General features: G+C 40.1%; 2 protein-coding genes across 2 annotated transcripts in view; one reads left to right on the plus strand and one right to left on the minus strand.

Moving 5' to 3' along the window:
* The window catches only part of LOC107680469 (probable C-mannosyltransferase DPY19L3), a 58184-nt gene extending 51149 nt beyond the window's left edge, over positions 1–7035 (plus strand). Inside the window, exons 18-19 of the mRNA XM_016476355.1 lie at positions 4824–4982; positions 6232–7035. Coding sequence (XP_016331841.1) covers positions 4824–4982; positions 6232–6408 — 336 coding nt within the window. The 3' untranslated portion in view covers positions 6409–7035. The remainder of the gene's footprint in view (positions 1–4823; positions 4983–6231) is intronic.
* Positions 7036–8432: 1397 nt separating this feature from the next.
* Positions 8433–16379, minus strand: part of LOC107680491 (neural-cadherin-like) — a 188152-nt gene continuing 180205 nt past the window's right edge. Inside the window, exons 30-31 of the mRNA XM_016476377.1 lie at positions 11906–12060; positions 8433–10859 (exon numbers count right to left, since the gene is read on the minus strand). Of these exons, the coding sequence (XP_016331863.1) occupies positions 10320–10859; positions 11906–12060 (695 nt within the window). The 3' untranslated portion in view covers positions 8433–10319. The remainder of the gene's footprint in view (positions 10860–11905; positions 12061–16379) is intronic.

Genomic DNA, 16379 nt, shown 5'->3' on the forward strand with positions numbered 1-16379 from the left:
CAGCTTCGGTAACCGCACCAAAGGGCTTCCGGTTACGAAGCAAAGACTCTCTAGATGGATAGTAGACTCCATCTCGCTAGCGTACTCTTCTTTGGGCCTTCAATGCCCCATTGGAGTATGGGCCCACTAGACTAGAGGCATCGCCTCGTCTTGGGCTTGGTCCAGTGGTGTGTCCATTGCGGATATTTGTGAGGCAGCCGGCTGGGCCTCGCCGTCCACATTTGTGAGGTTTTATAACCTGGAAGTTCCGGCCTTACAGGCCAGGGTCCTTTCCGCTTGAAATAGGCACGCACTGCGTAAACGGATATGGTCTTCCGTTGGAACCACGCCCAAGTTCTCTGGCATTGTTCACCTGTTAGCTCTCGACCCCTGGGTGTCGAAGTTACGGGGATACTCTGGATATCTCAGGGAACCGAGGTTACGTTAGTAACCGAGTACGTTTTGTTACTTGCTACCGGGTGTCTGTGAGAACAAATCACAGGCGTAGAAAAGACTATAAATTGTTTTTAACGTGCACAGTAACTGAAATTTAAAACTGTTAAAAGAAAGGCTCAATAACTGTTGCACAGATATAATACACTACGCATAAATTTCTCTTCCCTTTGTGCTTTGCAGTTTTTAACACGAAGCACTTACAATGTGTACATCCGGTGTGCAGAGTCAGGTTGTGACACCATGTTGCTTCAAGCGCATGATTCTGCACACCGGATTCGCACATTGTAAGCACTTCGTGCTCATAGACTGTATCTAGATACGTGCTGCACTGTATTTGTTTTGTCCTATCGTATCTATCATATGTTGTTGCCTTATTAAAAAATATGCTATACATTTAACACCCAATACACAAAATAATGTTCTTTTTAGCAACATCATATGACCCCTTTAATGAAGATTATTTACATAAAATATGCACAATAATGTTTTGATGCAGAGCTGAACATATGGTCAGTCAGACCCAGGTCTGCATTATAAAATGAAACTTCTCAGAAGCATTTGAACAAAGAATCAAATCTTTTCTTATGCAGTCATGCCTCATTATGTAAATTGAAATAAATGAAACAGAAATAAATCAGTCAGAAGCTAATACTAACACTAAAAACTCTTTAGATACTGTTAGAAAGAGTTAATGCTTTGGAGTCTAAAAGTGTGTACCTTTACAAATCAGCTGATAATCTTAATGATGAGCTTACAAATGGGCCGTATCAAGGAGATCATGAGTAAATGGTTCATAAATCCTCTTTAAGGTTTTCTTAATGACATATGCAGTGTTATATACTTGGCCTCATCAGCAGAAGTGTGACTTTTTGCATAATTAGTTTAATTAGGTTTCTAATTGGGGTGGTTGGAAGTTGACACCAGTGGGCATCTTTATGAAGTGAAATAAACTCCACAGCACTGCTGTGATATGTGGCGTGGCTTCCATGTCCTGGTGCATAAAAGAAACAGGGAGGGCACTTGTCTATAAAAACATCCTCATTAAAATGTGTAATGTACACTGACTCGTCTGTTTTGAGCTGTAATTCTGATTGTATCAGCTGTCACTCTCTTCTATTTCTGTCTGAAAGAAACGTCATGTTTCCTTAGGCTTCACTACAGGACATTTGCCTGTAGCAGAGGTTCATTGCTCGAGTTTGTGAGGCAGAATTTTGAGGTGGTCAAAGTCAGAGGAGGTTTCTGATGATCAGATGTTCATTCTCTCATTTGTTCATGAGTGTAGAGGAGGAGAAAATATGGATCTGAACAGTTGGTGGAAGACCAGACTCCTGTTCTACTGTTCCTGCTTCATTCAGAGAATTGATGAGAATTGATCTAAACAGAAAGACACACATTACCCATCAAATCAGTACATTAAAGGTTCTCCAACTGGAGACGTGTAGAGAGGTTGCAAGGGTGTGTGAGGACTTTAAAATGAGGAGGCAGGAGGAAGTCCCCTCTTGGTTTGGGTTTTATCACCGCAAAATATAAATGTATGTACTGGTTCAAGTTTGATGTTCACACTGTTTCCCACTTAAATGCATACTGAACATTTACCTTACACTTTAAACTATAAAGAAGTAACCAATACTATTATAATTGTGTATGTTTATATTAACATTATTTTAAAAATCAAGTCAAATCAAACTTTTTCCACATTGCTTCAAAAATAACTAGGGGTTCATCAATTTAAACAAATAATGGGATTGATTTTTAACAGTATCTTGCAAACCTTTAAAGGCAAACCTACTATGAGCTACAGTACAATGTTGTTAATTATTGGTATATGCTTTTCTTGAAGCATCAGTCAGCATTTTCAACTCATTTTTTATGCTGTGTTCAACAGTGAAATTCCTGGTGAAAAACTACATTACCCATAATTCTGAAGAGAAATCTACACCAGAGAATCAGAGAATCCCTTTAGCACCCGCACTGTGAATGCTCTCAAACTACTTGAATATTTTATAATAAAAATCTCTCTCTCTCTGTAGCATCTTTAAATAAAGTTTTATATTTCTCCATTTAATTAGACCGTATCATTAGCAGTGCTTCATGGGATTGTAGTTCTTGTACCTTTGTATTTTGATCTGTTTTCATATAGTTTGGACAAACTTCCAGTTTAACCCTCACCCACATTCGATTTTATCTGAATAAAGCTAATTTTGTTGTTGCAACACATACAGATGCAGAAATATTTGGCTTCGCTGCACACCCCTAATAACAACAATACCACAATAACAAGCATATTGTATGTAGCTTTTATGTCTTATTATGGAGATTTAAAGTAAACTCTTGAGTTTTAAATGAAAGTTTGAGAGTAGAATCAGCTTTAATTTAACTAAGCTGATTGCTAGTTAATAAGTGGATCCATCATGATCATGTTTCAATCTTTTCAATTCATGTAAGGCCAAAGTGAAAATATCAGAGTCGGTGAGATGTTTACTTTGTAATTAGTCCATTCATTTCCACCGAATTTACCTCTTCGTGCTGATTTGCAGATATGTTGCGAGCATGAGAGGTGGGCATTAGTGCATTGCCAGAATGACAGTGTGATCAGCCAATCACAGCATGGTGGCAGCTCTCCTGAAACAATGAGCTCAAGGAGACAAAGTGCATATTGCTTTGATCATTATTGTAATTCACTTTGCATAATATTTGATATTTGCAATGTTGATTATTTTCTCATCAGACTGAGGTGATGAGGCAATCCTTCCCTTATTGCCTCATTTGAGAAAATGCAACATTTTTTTTTTAATCCATACAAAATAATATTTGTATATAAAAGTATTTATTTACATTTTGTCATGGAAAATTTTCTATAAATACCTATACATCATATCAGCAAGTACATTATGAATCCATCATTCATTTTTCCAATATTATTTTATGACTTATTAGATTGGCGATTCTTGTAACAGTAATGTTGTTTGGTTGGTTGCCATGGATTTCATCAGAGCGTTCTCTTCTCTTCTCTGTATAGTATGCAACCGTTACTTGTGAGAAAATGAGTTTTAGTTGTGATAGTCTGTCAACAACTATGAATAAAAAGGGCACAAAAACCCTACCACTGAGTTTACAGCAGCCTTTCTGCCACATTGAACCGCATATCCATGTGATATACGGAAATGTCAAACCTAATCTTACCATCCTCAATTATGCTGCCATATTGCTCCATTAATTAAAATACTGTAAATATATTTTCATGGTTTGTGATACTGTCTATGCACTACTTAAATGCCTTCTTTATATGCAGAATTATTTAATAACATGTTTTAATAGCTGTAAACTGTAAGTTTAAAAAGCATTTAGTGATATTTCTGCTGGTGGGCCCTTCCAACAGTGCCAAACCAGTGACATACGTCCTCCAAATCAGTGGTAATTTTGACAGCAAATTTGTATTTATTTTTAGTCATTGTCTTTAGATTAAAATGCCACTTTGTCATATTTTAGTCATCTGAATTGTTTTAGTCAACTAAATATCATAAGATCTAACAGTTTTAGTTATATTAATGAATTTAATTAATGTATTAAGCATTTCTCTAAAGTTTCCAAACTCATTATAGGCTTCTTGAGAAAAGATCTATTAACCTGTTAAATATGAATGATATTAAGGTCGTTGTGACATATGCCTTCATGTATCTTAAAATGAAATAAAACCACTTCTCCTAAAGCAACCAAAACATGGTCTTCATTTCAGTAAAATTAAGGACACGGACACTAGCAGATATATTAGACTGCCGTCACTTTAGGACCTAATGCATGGGTCCAATATATTGCTACACATCTGATATTCTCCCAACTGTTTACTTTCATTTAAGACATAACAGCCTGTTTGAGTTCTGCTCTGCTCATTCTCCCAAATGTTGACACTTTTGAACCTTTTATGAGACATGCAGCAAGTGTACTCTCAGTGGTTCCCAACCCTGGTCCTGGAGGCACCCCAGCACTGCACATTTTGCATATCTCCTTTCTCTGACACACCAGTTTCAGGTCTTGGAGTCTCTACTAATGAGCTGATGACCTGAATGAATCAGGTGTGTTTGATTAAGGAGACATGCAAAACGTGCAGTGTTGGGGTGCCTCCAGGACCAGGGTTGGGAACCACTGCTCTAACTTTTGTCCCGCCAAGTAGATTAGTACTTTACAATTAAATTATGCCCCCCCCCACTATACAGGAGATTAGTTCTGATGGGATCTCTTCCCAAATCTTCTCTCCCTAACAATTTGTTTTTTAATCTGGACCACCTAGCAGTACATTTTTACTGCACAAACAAATGCAGCCTTTAAGTTCTAAGATACATCACCTAATATCGATCTTTCTCCCATCTTTGCCCTTTCGTTCCCTGCAGGTATATCAGATCTATGCGCGTCAGTCTGCTGAGGAGGTTCATAAAGAGCTCGGTTCGGTTGGAGCGGACTACATCGTGCTGGAGGACAGCATCTGCTACGAGCGCAGGCACAGCCGTGGCTGTAGGCTGAGGGACCTGCTCGACCTGGCAAACGGACATGTAGGTCACAAACAGCATCTCCAGTTCATGCCCACACACACACACCACTCGTTCCATTTAAATGAACGTTTCTCTGCAAGAACCAGAGGCTTTTTCAGAGCGGCTAAAACGAACAACTTTGCCCTTTACTGAATCCTTCACGTGGCTATAAACAAATATCATTTGAGTTAGATGCTAAGCTCACTGGTCTCGCTTTGATTATTTTTTATCTTGCAAATCTCTTCAGCTCTCTGAGGTGTTTTAATTTCTCACATTAAATGTCTTTAACTGTTTTTGTGTAAAGTTGATGCTTACATTTTTCATTTTGTCACATCTTGTTCTCACTCACCCACAGCTCATAGTTATTAAATACTGTTTCACCCTGTGTGCAATCTAGCTTAAGTGACTTTTTACGCTTGGGTAGCTTGATTGTTCTTTTGTAGTTGATTACAGTTGTGCATAATATCTGACAAAAGCAAGCAGCAGCAGCAACTTTTCTAAGCTGCAGCACTTTGTGTTCATATCTGCGCACACGTCAGCTTAAAAAAACCATCTCCCCCGCATCCTAGCAAAGAGCTCCATCTGAAAATAGCCTGTCAGCAGTTGTCATTCATGCGTCTGAGGTGAATGCCATGCCTTTGAAAGATCTCACAGAAGTTTGCCTCACTTGCTCCTCTGATCCGACTTCGAGCAGTCAGTGAAACTTGACTTACTCGTTTGATGTAGCCCGATTCTTTCCCTCAGTCTGCCTCCAGCAGTTTGAATAAGATACACTTTTGTAACATCTTCTGTGTGCATATGTTATTTTAACCTTGATTAAATCTATCTGGTTTAATTAAAGCTTGTTAACTGCAGACAGAATTACTGAAGAAGCAGTATATATGCAATACTGATGGCCCAGAAACAGCCATGTGTTGTGTGGGATTTTATTTTTTATTTTTTATTTTTTTCCAATTCCACTCTGCTCTCTCCCATGGGTGGCAGTTCTTTCTATCTCTGAGTGCTTAAATGATCTCACAGCAGCATTTCAAGGCCTTTCTGTTAATTTGGGAATATATCTCAAAGTAAATGTTTAAAAAAACCTCAGGGCACAATTTCTCTAAGATTTGAAAGATAAAGAATGCTCCTTTTAAGGACTGCTCTTTAAAAGAAGACTTCTGAGACACTTGTTCATCTGAGAATCTGCCCTGTATTTTTCACTGTAGAGAAATATCATCTTATGGAAAACAAGCACCATTTCAAAACCGATTTGTGTGTGTTTTTATTACAGATCATGGACGGGCCAGGTGAAAATGAGCCGGACCTCATCTCGGCATCTCACCCGCGGTTTTGTGAGGCCATTAAGACCGACATGCCTCCTTATTCAACCCTCTTCACACGAGTGTTCAAAAACAAGACATTTCATGTGTACAAACTCAAGAAACTCAAAAAGAAAAAACAAAGCTGAGAACAGTCCGTAATGCTCATTCCTCAACAGCAGTCGCCCACCTTCACTGGATGGCTGAACGCCCCATCTGGAATGTTCAGTGAGTGTGTGATAGTAGCAGGTGTGTGTGTGTGTGCATGAGAGAGATCGGAGAGATGCCTGATTGAGCCAGCACGCACTAGATGATTTGGTGTGTGTTTGTGTGTGTGTAAATCTGCTCTGAGCCGGTCTGCCGCAACAGGAGCTCAAGTTTAACATGGAGAGGGGGGGGGGGATCTCTTTTTCTCACAGTCTGCACCCCGCTTGCGCTCTCTCTCTCTCTCTCTCTCTCTCTCTCTCTCTGATCATTGCATCTCTTTCTACACATGCCCTTCCACCAAATACATTTAGGCTCTTTCACACACATTTGTTACTTAAAGAAAATGTGAGGTGAAGACACAATGACTGCTTTCACAGCCTCATTCCTGTCGCAAACTAAATGAAAAGAGAAAATAGCAATGGGGAAAAAATGCTTTGTATTTGGAATTCACACAAGCTGTTTGGGATAATTAGTGGCTGTTGTAGTGTTGTCTTTATATCTGCCAAACTGTTGGCCGGTGTTAAGTTGGGCCACATCCTACTGTCTGGCTGCTTAAAAAAACAAAAAAACTCAAGAACCAGCCTTACTCATGGGCGTAGAGAACATGCCATAAATACTCATTGTAAGAATAAGTGTCACAAATTTACTTTGACCTAGAAATGGTGAATTGCATTTCAAAATCTTAATCAAATTTAAATTTCATTTTTATTCTCATATTTTAATGTGGTGTCGAACTTTTGGACTCTACTACTGTATATGTTTTGTGCTTTAATTCTGCAAGTAGGAGGTCATCACTTTGACACTATAGATGGTTAAAAAGGGTTTAGACATTTGACGTTGTAAACAGGGACATTACATTTCAATACATTTCCTTAATCCTCCGTTGTGAAGTTGTAGTTCAGTTGAAATATTCAGTTTGAGTCTTTTTAAAACGGAGTTAAACATATTAAATGGTCAACAATGTTATGATGCTATTTTTTTTTCCATCTTAAGCTCTAAAGTTTAGTGTACGAAAGTGCCTTTCCATTTTTGGATAAGCTCTGCGGCGCTAATGAGTCATGCATTCAAAAGACCTTCAAATGAGTGGCCTCAAGTGCTACCAAAATTTACCTACATTAGATCTTTGCTGCTGTGTTTTTTCTTCCCCAGGATGTTAGATGAATTTCTTTGTGCACAGGTACATAACCATTTTGAAGAACTCTGAAGTGTTTAAAGATAAACATGGGATTTCTTTTTCTGCAAATTCGGTTTGTAGCACGAGTGCTCCTCCGTGTAATTCTGTGATTGTATTATAATATGGTGAAACCACTATTGTTATCTTACCTGTCAGACAATTTACACGTGAACCTTTGCTTCACACAACGTCTCTGTCACAACACATTGTTCATCAGGAGATGATCTTTATGGAACTGTGTGCTTTGTTTTCATATGCTGGCATTGTTTAACCGTAAGAGTTCTTTGGTACAGTTCATTGCACTAGTTTGTTACTGTGGTATTTCATGCAGATGGATAGTTTCCATCAAAAGTGTTGTTTTGTCTTTGGATGTTCGGTGTACATTTCCATTTTTGTATTAAAGCAGATTTGTATGGTGGATGCTGCAGATCTCTGTTTCTACAAAAGCATTTCTGTCATTTGAAGTGAAATCACAAAGGCATTTTGAGAAATACAGGTCAGAGATTTTAGGCCGCTCTCATTTCATGTTCAGCATTATCCCAAACTAATTACAGCTTCGTTTCCATATAAAATAGGCCACTTATTCATCAAGAGACTTAAAACCCTGCTGTTTCATTTGAATATAGCAGTATTTAACATAATTGAAGCCGTAACAGAAGAACTCCATTTATTGAGAAAGAAAAAAAAGCAATGCAAATACAAAATGTCAATATACTTTTACCAACTTAAAGATTAAATAATACATGGAAAAAAAAGGTTTAAACAGAATTAGATCCCTTTATATATTTTTAAAAAGCAATTGCTTCTGTTTTGATATGCACAAATGAGGTAAAAACATTGTTTCACAAAATAGAGTACTGTATATATTCACCACACAAATAAACAGGTGGCATTGGTTCAAAATCGAAGAGGAATTGGTTTTGTAAGATAAGGATATCTGTGATTCAAAGACAGAGCCCATCATGCTTCATTCATGAATACTCTCACCTCACACTGGATCCTCCCCAATCCCCTTACAAGGATGACTCCAAGCGCCAATCCCCTTGGCCTCTTTTGAACTCTATGAAATAGCAAGCATTGCACTTCCAGCTATATTTCTTAGCTTCAACTTGAACCTTTTTTTTTTTTTATTATTCTCTTGTTACTGCCTTTGGAAATATTGGCACTTTTTAAGATCCTTAATAAGAGTGACGACTTCTCCATCGAGTTTTCCAACTCCCCTGATCCTTTGGTTCACAGCATGACAGTGAGCGATCAGTTCACATTAGGATTAGCACTCTGATGTCTTTTAACACACTCCTACTCGCTGCACTCTCCTCAGCCAGCCTGTCATGCTCCACATACGGCATTCTCCAGAAAAATATAAATAAATAAATAACTGAAATGATAAAAGGAGGGCAAAAAACTGCCTTAAAATGCATAAAATACAAGGTTGGCATTTGAGGCCTCACGGCGGGAGACTTTTAGTTATTCCATTTGCACACACAAGCTTACCTTGCTTTTCCTTCACCCCATGCAGCCTCATAAAACATGTTACATGGGAGGTGCTCAGGCTCTGAAACCGCTGGACCGCCACGCCCTAAATGCACCTGGTGCCGAGGCCCATTTCTTTCACTGCAGTGCCGAATAATGTGATGGGATACAAGGAGTTATTTATAGTAGAACAGGAAATGACGATATGGTCGGGTAAGCTGGTTTGGTTAATAATATGATACTGTCGGGAGGAAGCAAACTGGTCTGTAAGCTCATTCCAGTGCTGAAAGCACCTCCAGCAGAGCTCGATATCATGTTTGAGTTGATCACATGGAACAACACACACATTTGTTCATTTGTCTTAATGACTATCCTTTAGTTTGGCAGACTCTGATTGCTACCGCTCAGTAAAGCGTGAGAGTCAAGAGAGTTTTCAGTTACAGAAAACTTCCATCTCATGCCAGCCACTCAGCCACATTTGTATTCCAGCCGTTCCTTCACTCCTTTTTGGCTAGAAAGAGAGGACATAATTTGTATTCCCAAGGAATGTCTCCTAAAATGCCAAACAATAAAGCTGCTTTGTGTTTCATTTTCCTCTGTGTTTTTCACACATCTTCAGTTTTTTTCCCGCAGACTTCCTCTTTCATCCTCGCATCCGAGTGAATAAAATCTAAGCGGAAGGCTGAGCAAATAGAAAAAAAATCAACAGTATCCAACTATGAAGTTATGATTGATGAACACAAGTGGCCACTCTGACAGAACATGCGGCGAACTGATTTCAGAAAGTGGCCCATAAAAGGAGAAGGCCAACCCCCCTCCTAGTCGCATCTGAGCACGGCAGTTTATTTTTCTTCCTGTCTTACTTTTATTTAAGAACATATAGACCATACAGACATAGAACACGTCCAAAGCGCTCCGCCAGTGTCGGTCCCAAAGACAACAAATGGTTCCACTAAAATCATTGTCATCCACAAGTCACTTTAATAAAGATGCCGCTTTGGGTTTAAAAATTGCCATGACCACAACTTGCTGTGCCCTGGATTAGCACTTCCCATGTGCTGCTCATTGGGAGTCCCAAATGTCACTCGCCAGAGAAAGCCAAAGCGTAGGGATTTTTGGCATAAGAAAAATCCCTCTGGTTTTTAGACAAGTCCTTAGTGGTCTCCCTCCTCTCCTCGCACTGCAGGAACTCTTCCTGGCAGTTCTTTAGAGGTCGCTGCCCTCGGCCCGCTCATAGAGGGCTTTCAGCTTCTCAAAGCGCGGCCCCCACTCTTTCAAACACTCGTGACCTGCCGCCGTTCCCTCTTCCAGCCCAGCAGAGCTGAAGGAACTCAGTGACCCGGCCAGCGAGCCGCCCCCCTCCGTGGAGAAGACCTGCAGGGAGTCAAAGGGCGCCGTCTCCGGGTGCTGGTCGGCATCACGGATAATTTCACACAGGTAGCGGGCCAGGTCCTGGCTGGAGAACGACAAGCTCTTGCGGGCCAGCTGGGCCGCTCGGCTGGGATTCGCAGTCTGGCCTTGAGCCGGAGAGCAGCAGGGGGGTACGTCCCTACGGATGGTGGCGGTTCCTGAGGAGATGGAGGAGGTGGTGGTGGCCGTAGCCGCTCTGGAGGAGGGGTCAGGCTGGCAAAAGTGTTGCTGTTGGGAGGGAGGGTGGTGGTGAATGGCTAGCGATCGGCTGTACTGCACCGACTGGGCCGGGCTGGGCTGCAGGGACTTCTGGAGCTCTGCCATGTCATAGGCGTTCTGAAGGAGAGCGAGAGAGGTGGAAATTAGATGCATAAAGTGCTGACAAATAACAAGATCATTAGCGTTACATAACGTGTCATTACATTTAGGAACTGGTGGAATAACAACGTCTGTCACGAAAAACTGCTACGACTAATAAGCTCACTGACAAAATAAGCTGCTTTTCTGTACTTCTTAATCATGTAGTTTATTATCCCCCAAACTGTTAATGGCATTAATCCGGATTCAAGTTGCTAACACTGCATTCAGATTAGCACCTTTGTGTTGCGTCTTCCTGCACCTGAGAGGAAGAATCCTGACAGACACAGAGAAGAGCACAGCCCGTCATTACACACTCAGTCAACACAACAAAACAAGACACCGGTCCCCTTCTCCCACTGAGCGTCAACATTAATCCCATTCCACCGAGGATGATTCCTCTCGTTATTTAGCAGTGCAGCTCTCGGGGGAGGAAGAACAACGTATAATGCCCATTAAGGGAATAATAGGCAAAGAGGAGGAGGAAGAAGAGAGACTGAGAGGGAGATGTGGGTGACACGGGTGTGGGCGTAATTGATTACATGATGAGGGAGATGTGTGAAGCCTCATCAGATGGAGAGGATCAGAGCACCACTATGCATCTGATAATCATGTAACAGGATTTTACACACGGCAGATATGAGAATAAAAGATCCTGCAACATATCTACACCCACATACTTCAGAGAGATCAGAGGAGCAGGCAGTTACATCAAACAGCCCAAACCTCTTGTTTGGTGGGTTTCTGGAAATAAAAAGCCACATTTCGAACAAAACAAGATGTCACACTTTCTCTCAGTACTCAGCGAAGCCACTTGTCATCAGCATCAGAGCGCATGTTTTAAATGTTAGAGGTTGTCATAGAGACAAACTGACAAGGGTGCCTCTGACCGGGCGTCATGACAACCTGTACAAGTTGTCATAGTAACTTTGAGCACTCAGTTGTCCTCCTGTGTTGGAAGCAGGCGTCGGATTCTCTGACCTGTGAACTGAAATCAATTTTGGAAACAGAAGTCATGCGCTCACCTGATCCTCCTCCCCGCCGCCCTCCTCGTCGTAGTTGAGCACGTTCTCTCGGATGTCCTCCCATCCGTCATGGTGGGCAGACACGTGATACACGCCCTCCTTCAGCCCCTTATAGCTCCGCCAGCGCGTGTACAGGAAAATCCCCAACAGCAGCACTGCGAAGGCAGAGAAAGTAATTGAGAATTACCTCGAGTTCTGATCAAGGATCACTTTAGCCTATTACAATTTGCAGGAAACAATAACCCTGTTCCCAGATCAGGGTGAACTACTTTTAGGCGAGTTGGGCTGTGAAAGCACATCGCCTGGAGTGTCCCTCAGGTCGTGCTTCTCTGGCACTAAGGTGACGATGTCAGCGTGATGACTTTGTAGACATGGCTTTGATTTGCCACAGACACATTATTTCAGTGAGCACTGAGGCTCGTGTCAAGTATAGCTCGCTGAATCAATCCGGCACCACTCTGACCTTTAGAGTATATTATCTTGCTATCGAATGCCCAGTACACTTCAATCTGCTAACACTCTATTCTCGCTCTCTCTTTTTGAATCAGATATCTTCTCCATTTACCTTCTTCTTTCGTGTGCTCACCTTTTGTGCGTTTCATCTCTCACTCTCTTTCAATCTTCAGATCTTTTGAGCTTTTCTCTTTCCCTTCCAATATTTCCACTTCATTACCTCAACAGAGATAATATGCGTCTTTGACCCCATAAATAATTCCAGTTTTAGACTTTCATGTCGCAAAGACGTGAGAACCTAACACGCGGTGAAGGGACCATAAAGAGGCAGAGAAAAGTACTGTGTCTGCGAGAAGGTCTCATAATGGCCATGTCAGAGCTTGATGACTGCTTTTGGATTAATCTAAAGGATTTGTGCACTTAACTGAAAGCCTTGCAGCACAATTCCACACCGATACCTCTTAACAGACTGAAAATCAACACTCTGACACCTTACAATCTCAATCCTCGCCGGTAACCATGCAACACACAACTGCACATCAAATATCGTCTCTTTTTAATGATTCGTCACGCAGTGTCACCACCAAAGAAAGGCAGATGCTTGGAGCGAAAAGACGTTTTTAGTTTGGTTTTGTCCTTCAATCAGTGCAATGAACTGAGTTCAAGATTTCAATTGTGAGGGTGGCGAGTCTTTGTAATCAAATGCACCCTTTATAAAAGCAGGAACTGTTTGGTGAAATGTCTCATTTGCAAACAGAAAAAGAAGTCTTGGTGAAGGAAGACCGTTTCTGTTCTGATACATGGCATGTGTTGTTGCATAGTTCTGGTGCGTTTTATCAAGCTTTGTAGAAGACGATGACAAGATGTGCAGAAAGCCATACTGAGTATGTCTATCCAACTGAGATCATTTGTGGAAAAAAATGGCTTCAGACATCTGTGGCATATGTGTTATATACGGAACGTGTGTAAAAATGTGAAATAAGCTACAAAAACTACACTGAAAAATGTTTCACACAAGTTTAAGAGTCTTGCAAGACCATTATTAAACTGTCAGACTGCCCAAGCACTGTATGAGAAAAAAGGCTGACATTTATATAATTGTATCCCTTATTCATTGCCAAATGTGACTCATTTAATTGCCATTTCTGTCTAAAAATGGTCATCTTCATCAATATGCCTTAAAAATGATGCTGTGCTTCCTCACACTCTATTTATGCATCTCCAACAGTGTGACTTTTCAGTGATTTTTGAATGCATCGTGTGTGGTTGATATTGAGTGAGAAGCTTCTTCATCTGATTCCAGTCAAGCCTTCTGTCTCCTCACTGCCTGCTTCATCGATCACATGACCCTCCAATCTGACCCCTCAGACCCCTCTCAGGACGCCCAAGACCAGTCCAACATCCTAATCTCCACAATGGAGACGATAAACACTGCAAAACAGAAAGGCATTTAGACGTCTCTCTTCTGTTTCTGCTATGGAATAAACCCATGCCTCAATGTGAAACAAAACTCAAACCAATTTTAACCACCTTTAACCAATAGAGAAATGTTTTTCTCTTCAAGCGCTTCACATAGATCAACAGCGTGAACAGAGCTGTTTAAATATCTATCAAGGTTTCTAATAAACACTGGAACAGAACACGTTAATGATGATTTCTCATGGTCATTACATTTACTGTTTCTCAAGGAAAACAATAAATCAATGCTTGGGCAAAGCATAAATGAAACGCATTGTTCATCTATTTAATATATGTGATTATTAATTTAATAGCATTGACACTCTCTGAAAGAAGCCCTGCATTTCTTCTACCATACAGAAAAACACAAAGGATGAGAAAGCAATAAAGGCAGGTGGTAGAGAAGAAAAGATAAATCAATGGGCAATAAAAATGAGTTACACAGTTCTCTATAGACAAGATTTTGCTTTGTCCATCTCTCTGTTCTCATTTGCATGGTCTCCTTTAACCTTTTTTTCCCACTTACTTTTAGCACAATTTTGGGGTTATTTATTAACTAATCAGATAACTATCCATTCATGAAAAGACCATGTGAACATGTCCTCCAAGATGCATTCAAGATGAGTATTCCAATCACTCAAACCTCAGGAGTCTTGCCCAAGTGTAAATGCATCTGATTGCTTAGACCACATATGAAAACTTTACTCCTACTTTTTTGTTTCTGTTCTCTCTCTATTGCATCACGTTGCAGCTATTTTTCTTACATCATCATATTACAGATTCTAACCACATTAGATAAACTGCATACAAGTAATTTGTAATACAAAGATTGTGCTACATATAATAATTATCCACCACTTTGACAAAGTGGGTTGTTCATGTTCTGTCATGCTCTATTTTTATACGTCAGTAAAAAAAAAAGAAAAAGCAATCAGCGTGTAATGCTTAATATTTTAAAGTGACAGTCTTACTATCTGGTTTCCTCATTTAATAAACAATATCCCATCAATTGTTTTATGTTTTTTATCCGATCACACCTCAGACACATTGGAATGCAGTTGTAAATGCAATCCAGCTAAAGAATATCCAGATTGGGATCCAAATATGAACCCGTATACAAAACCATGCCAGGTGACGAGGTCCGTGTACCTTCTGGTCATTTGATTTTCTACTTAAAAAGCGTAAAGAGAAATGAGAAACGGTTTGATTTTCGGTTTCTTTTTTCGGTTTGTTTAAGAAAAGGAAAAACAAAAAATTAAGCTAGATTTTTTTGTATTTTTCTTCGTAGGTAAAAAATTTGATTATGCATTAATATTTGCTTTTGAATGTGTGGGCGGCATTGAAATGCCCCTTTTGCCCCCCATCTTCTATACAACACCCAGGGGCGGTTCTAGGATTTCATCCTCAGGGGGGCTTAGCCCTCAGAGAGACCATTAGATACAAAGATATAAATTACCTAAATAAACTTACCAGTGTTTGTGAAAACTGTATTACTATGAAGTAAATATACAAAAATACCTAAGACAAGTTATGTTTAGTTAAGACAAGAGCAGTGAGTTTTTCTCTACTTTTCTTTTGTTGTTTGATTAACATTAGTAACATAAGAAATACACGGATCCATTATATTGACACACATCCGATATTTTCTTAACTGTTTACGTTTACTTAAGATGTTACAGACTGTTTACTTGTACACTCGTCAAGACAGCCATTCTGACATTTTGTGTGTATTTGCTCAAGAAGACGAAAAATAGAACTCGTTACTTGCGTGCTGTTTTCTGCTACGTTCACACCGCGAGCCTTAGCGCGAGCCAATTCCGTTTTTTGCTCAAATCTGATTTTTTGTATAGCTATTCACGTTGTTGTTTTAAATGTGGCGAATATCAGATTTCCAGTGTGAACAGATCATGGTTCTGAACTGACCCGCATGCGCAAAAAAACAATACGAACGGGGTTGCCAGGTTCTCACAACAAAATCCGCCCAATTTCTTCTCAAAACTAGTCCACAACTAGGGGGAGGGGAGGAGGGGGGATATCGAGTTAGTGGGGTTGCTTTAACCCATGGAGTTGAAAAAGTAGGCCAAAAATTAAAGACAAGGATATGACAGAAGAGAGCAGAGTTTTGAAACTTGTATGATACGAGCCCTCATATTTTTCTTGCAAATAGAGTTGTCACTGTAATACTTATGAGTTCTGACACATCACTGTACTTCCACTGACTACCTTTCGAAGTCTTGATAACTTTGGGTATGTAAAATCTTTTAAGAGACTCCCATGAGCACAGAATCGTGGCGAATGTTGATCTAGAGCAGGAGTCTTCAACTGAAATTGCTTGAGGTCCAGTAATGAACCCTCCTCACCAGCCGAGGTCCGGACAATTATATAGGCCTACCTAAAAACTTGAATTGACGTTTTTTTCCAGACCAGGGTATCTGCATATTTAAGCTCATATTTAAAGGGGTCATATGATGCGATTTCAATTTTCCCTTTCTCTTTGGAGTGTTACAAGCTCTTGGTGCATAAAGAAGATCTGTAAAGTTGCAAAGACTAAAGTCTCAAATCC

The sequence above is a fragment of the Sinocyclocheilus anshuiensis genome, unplaced genomic scaffold (genome assembly GCF_001515605.1).
Source record: "Sinocyclocheilus anshuiensis isolate Anshui unplaced genomic scaffold, SAMN03320099.WGS_v1.1 scaffold1496, whole genome shotgun sequence".
Taxonomy (NCBI): domain Eukaryota; kingdom Metazoa; phylum Chordata; class Actinopteri; order Cypriniformes; family Cyprinidae; genus Sinocyclocheilus; species Sinocyclocheilus anshuiensis.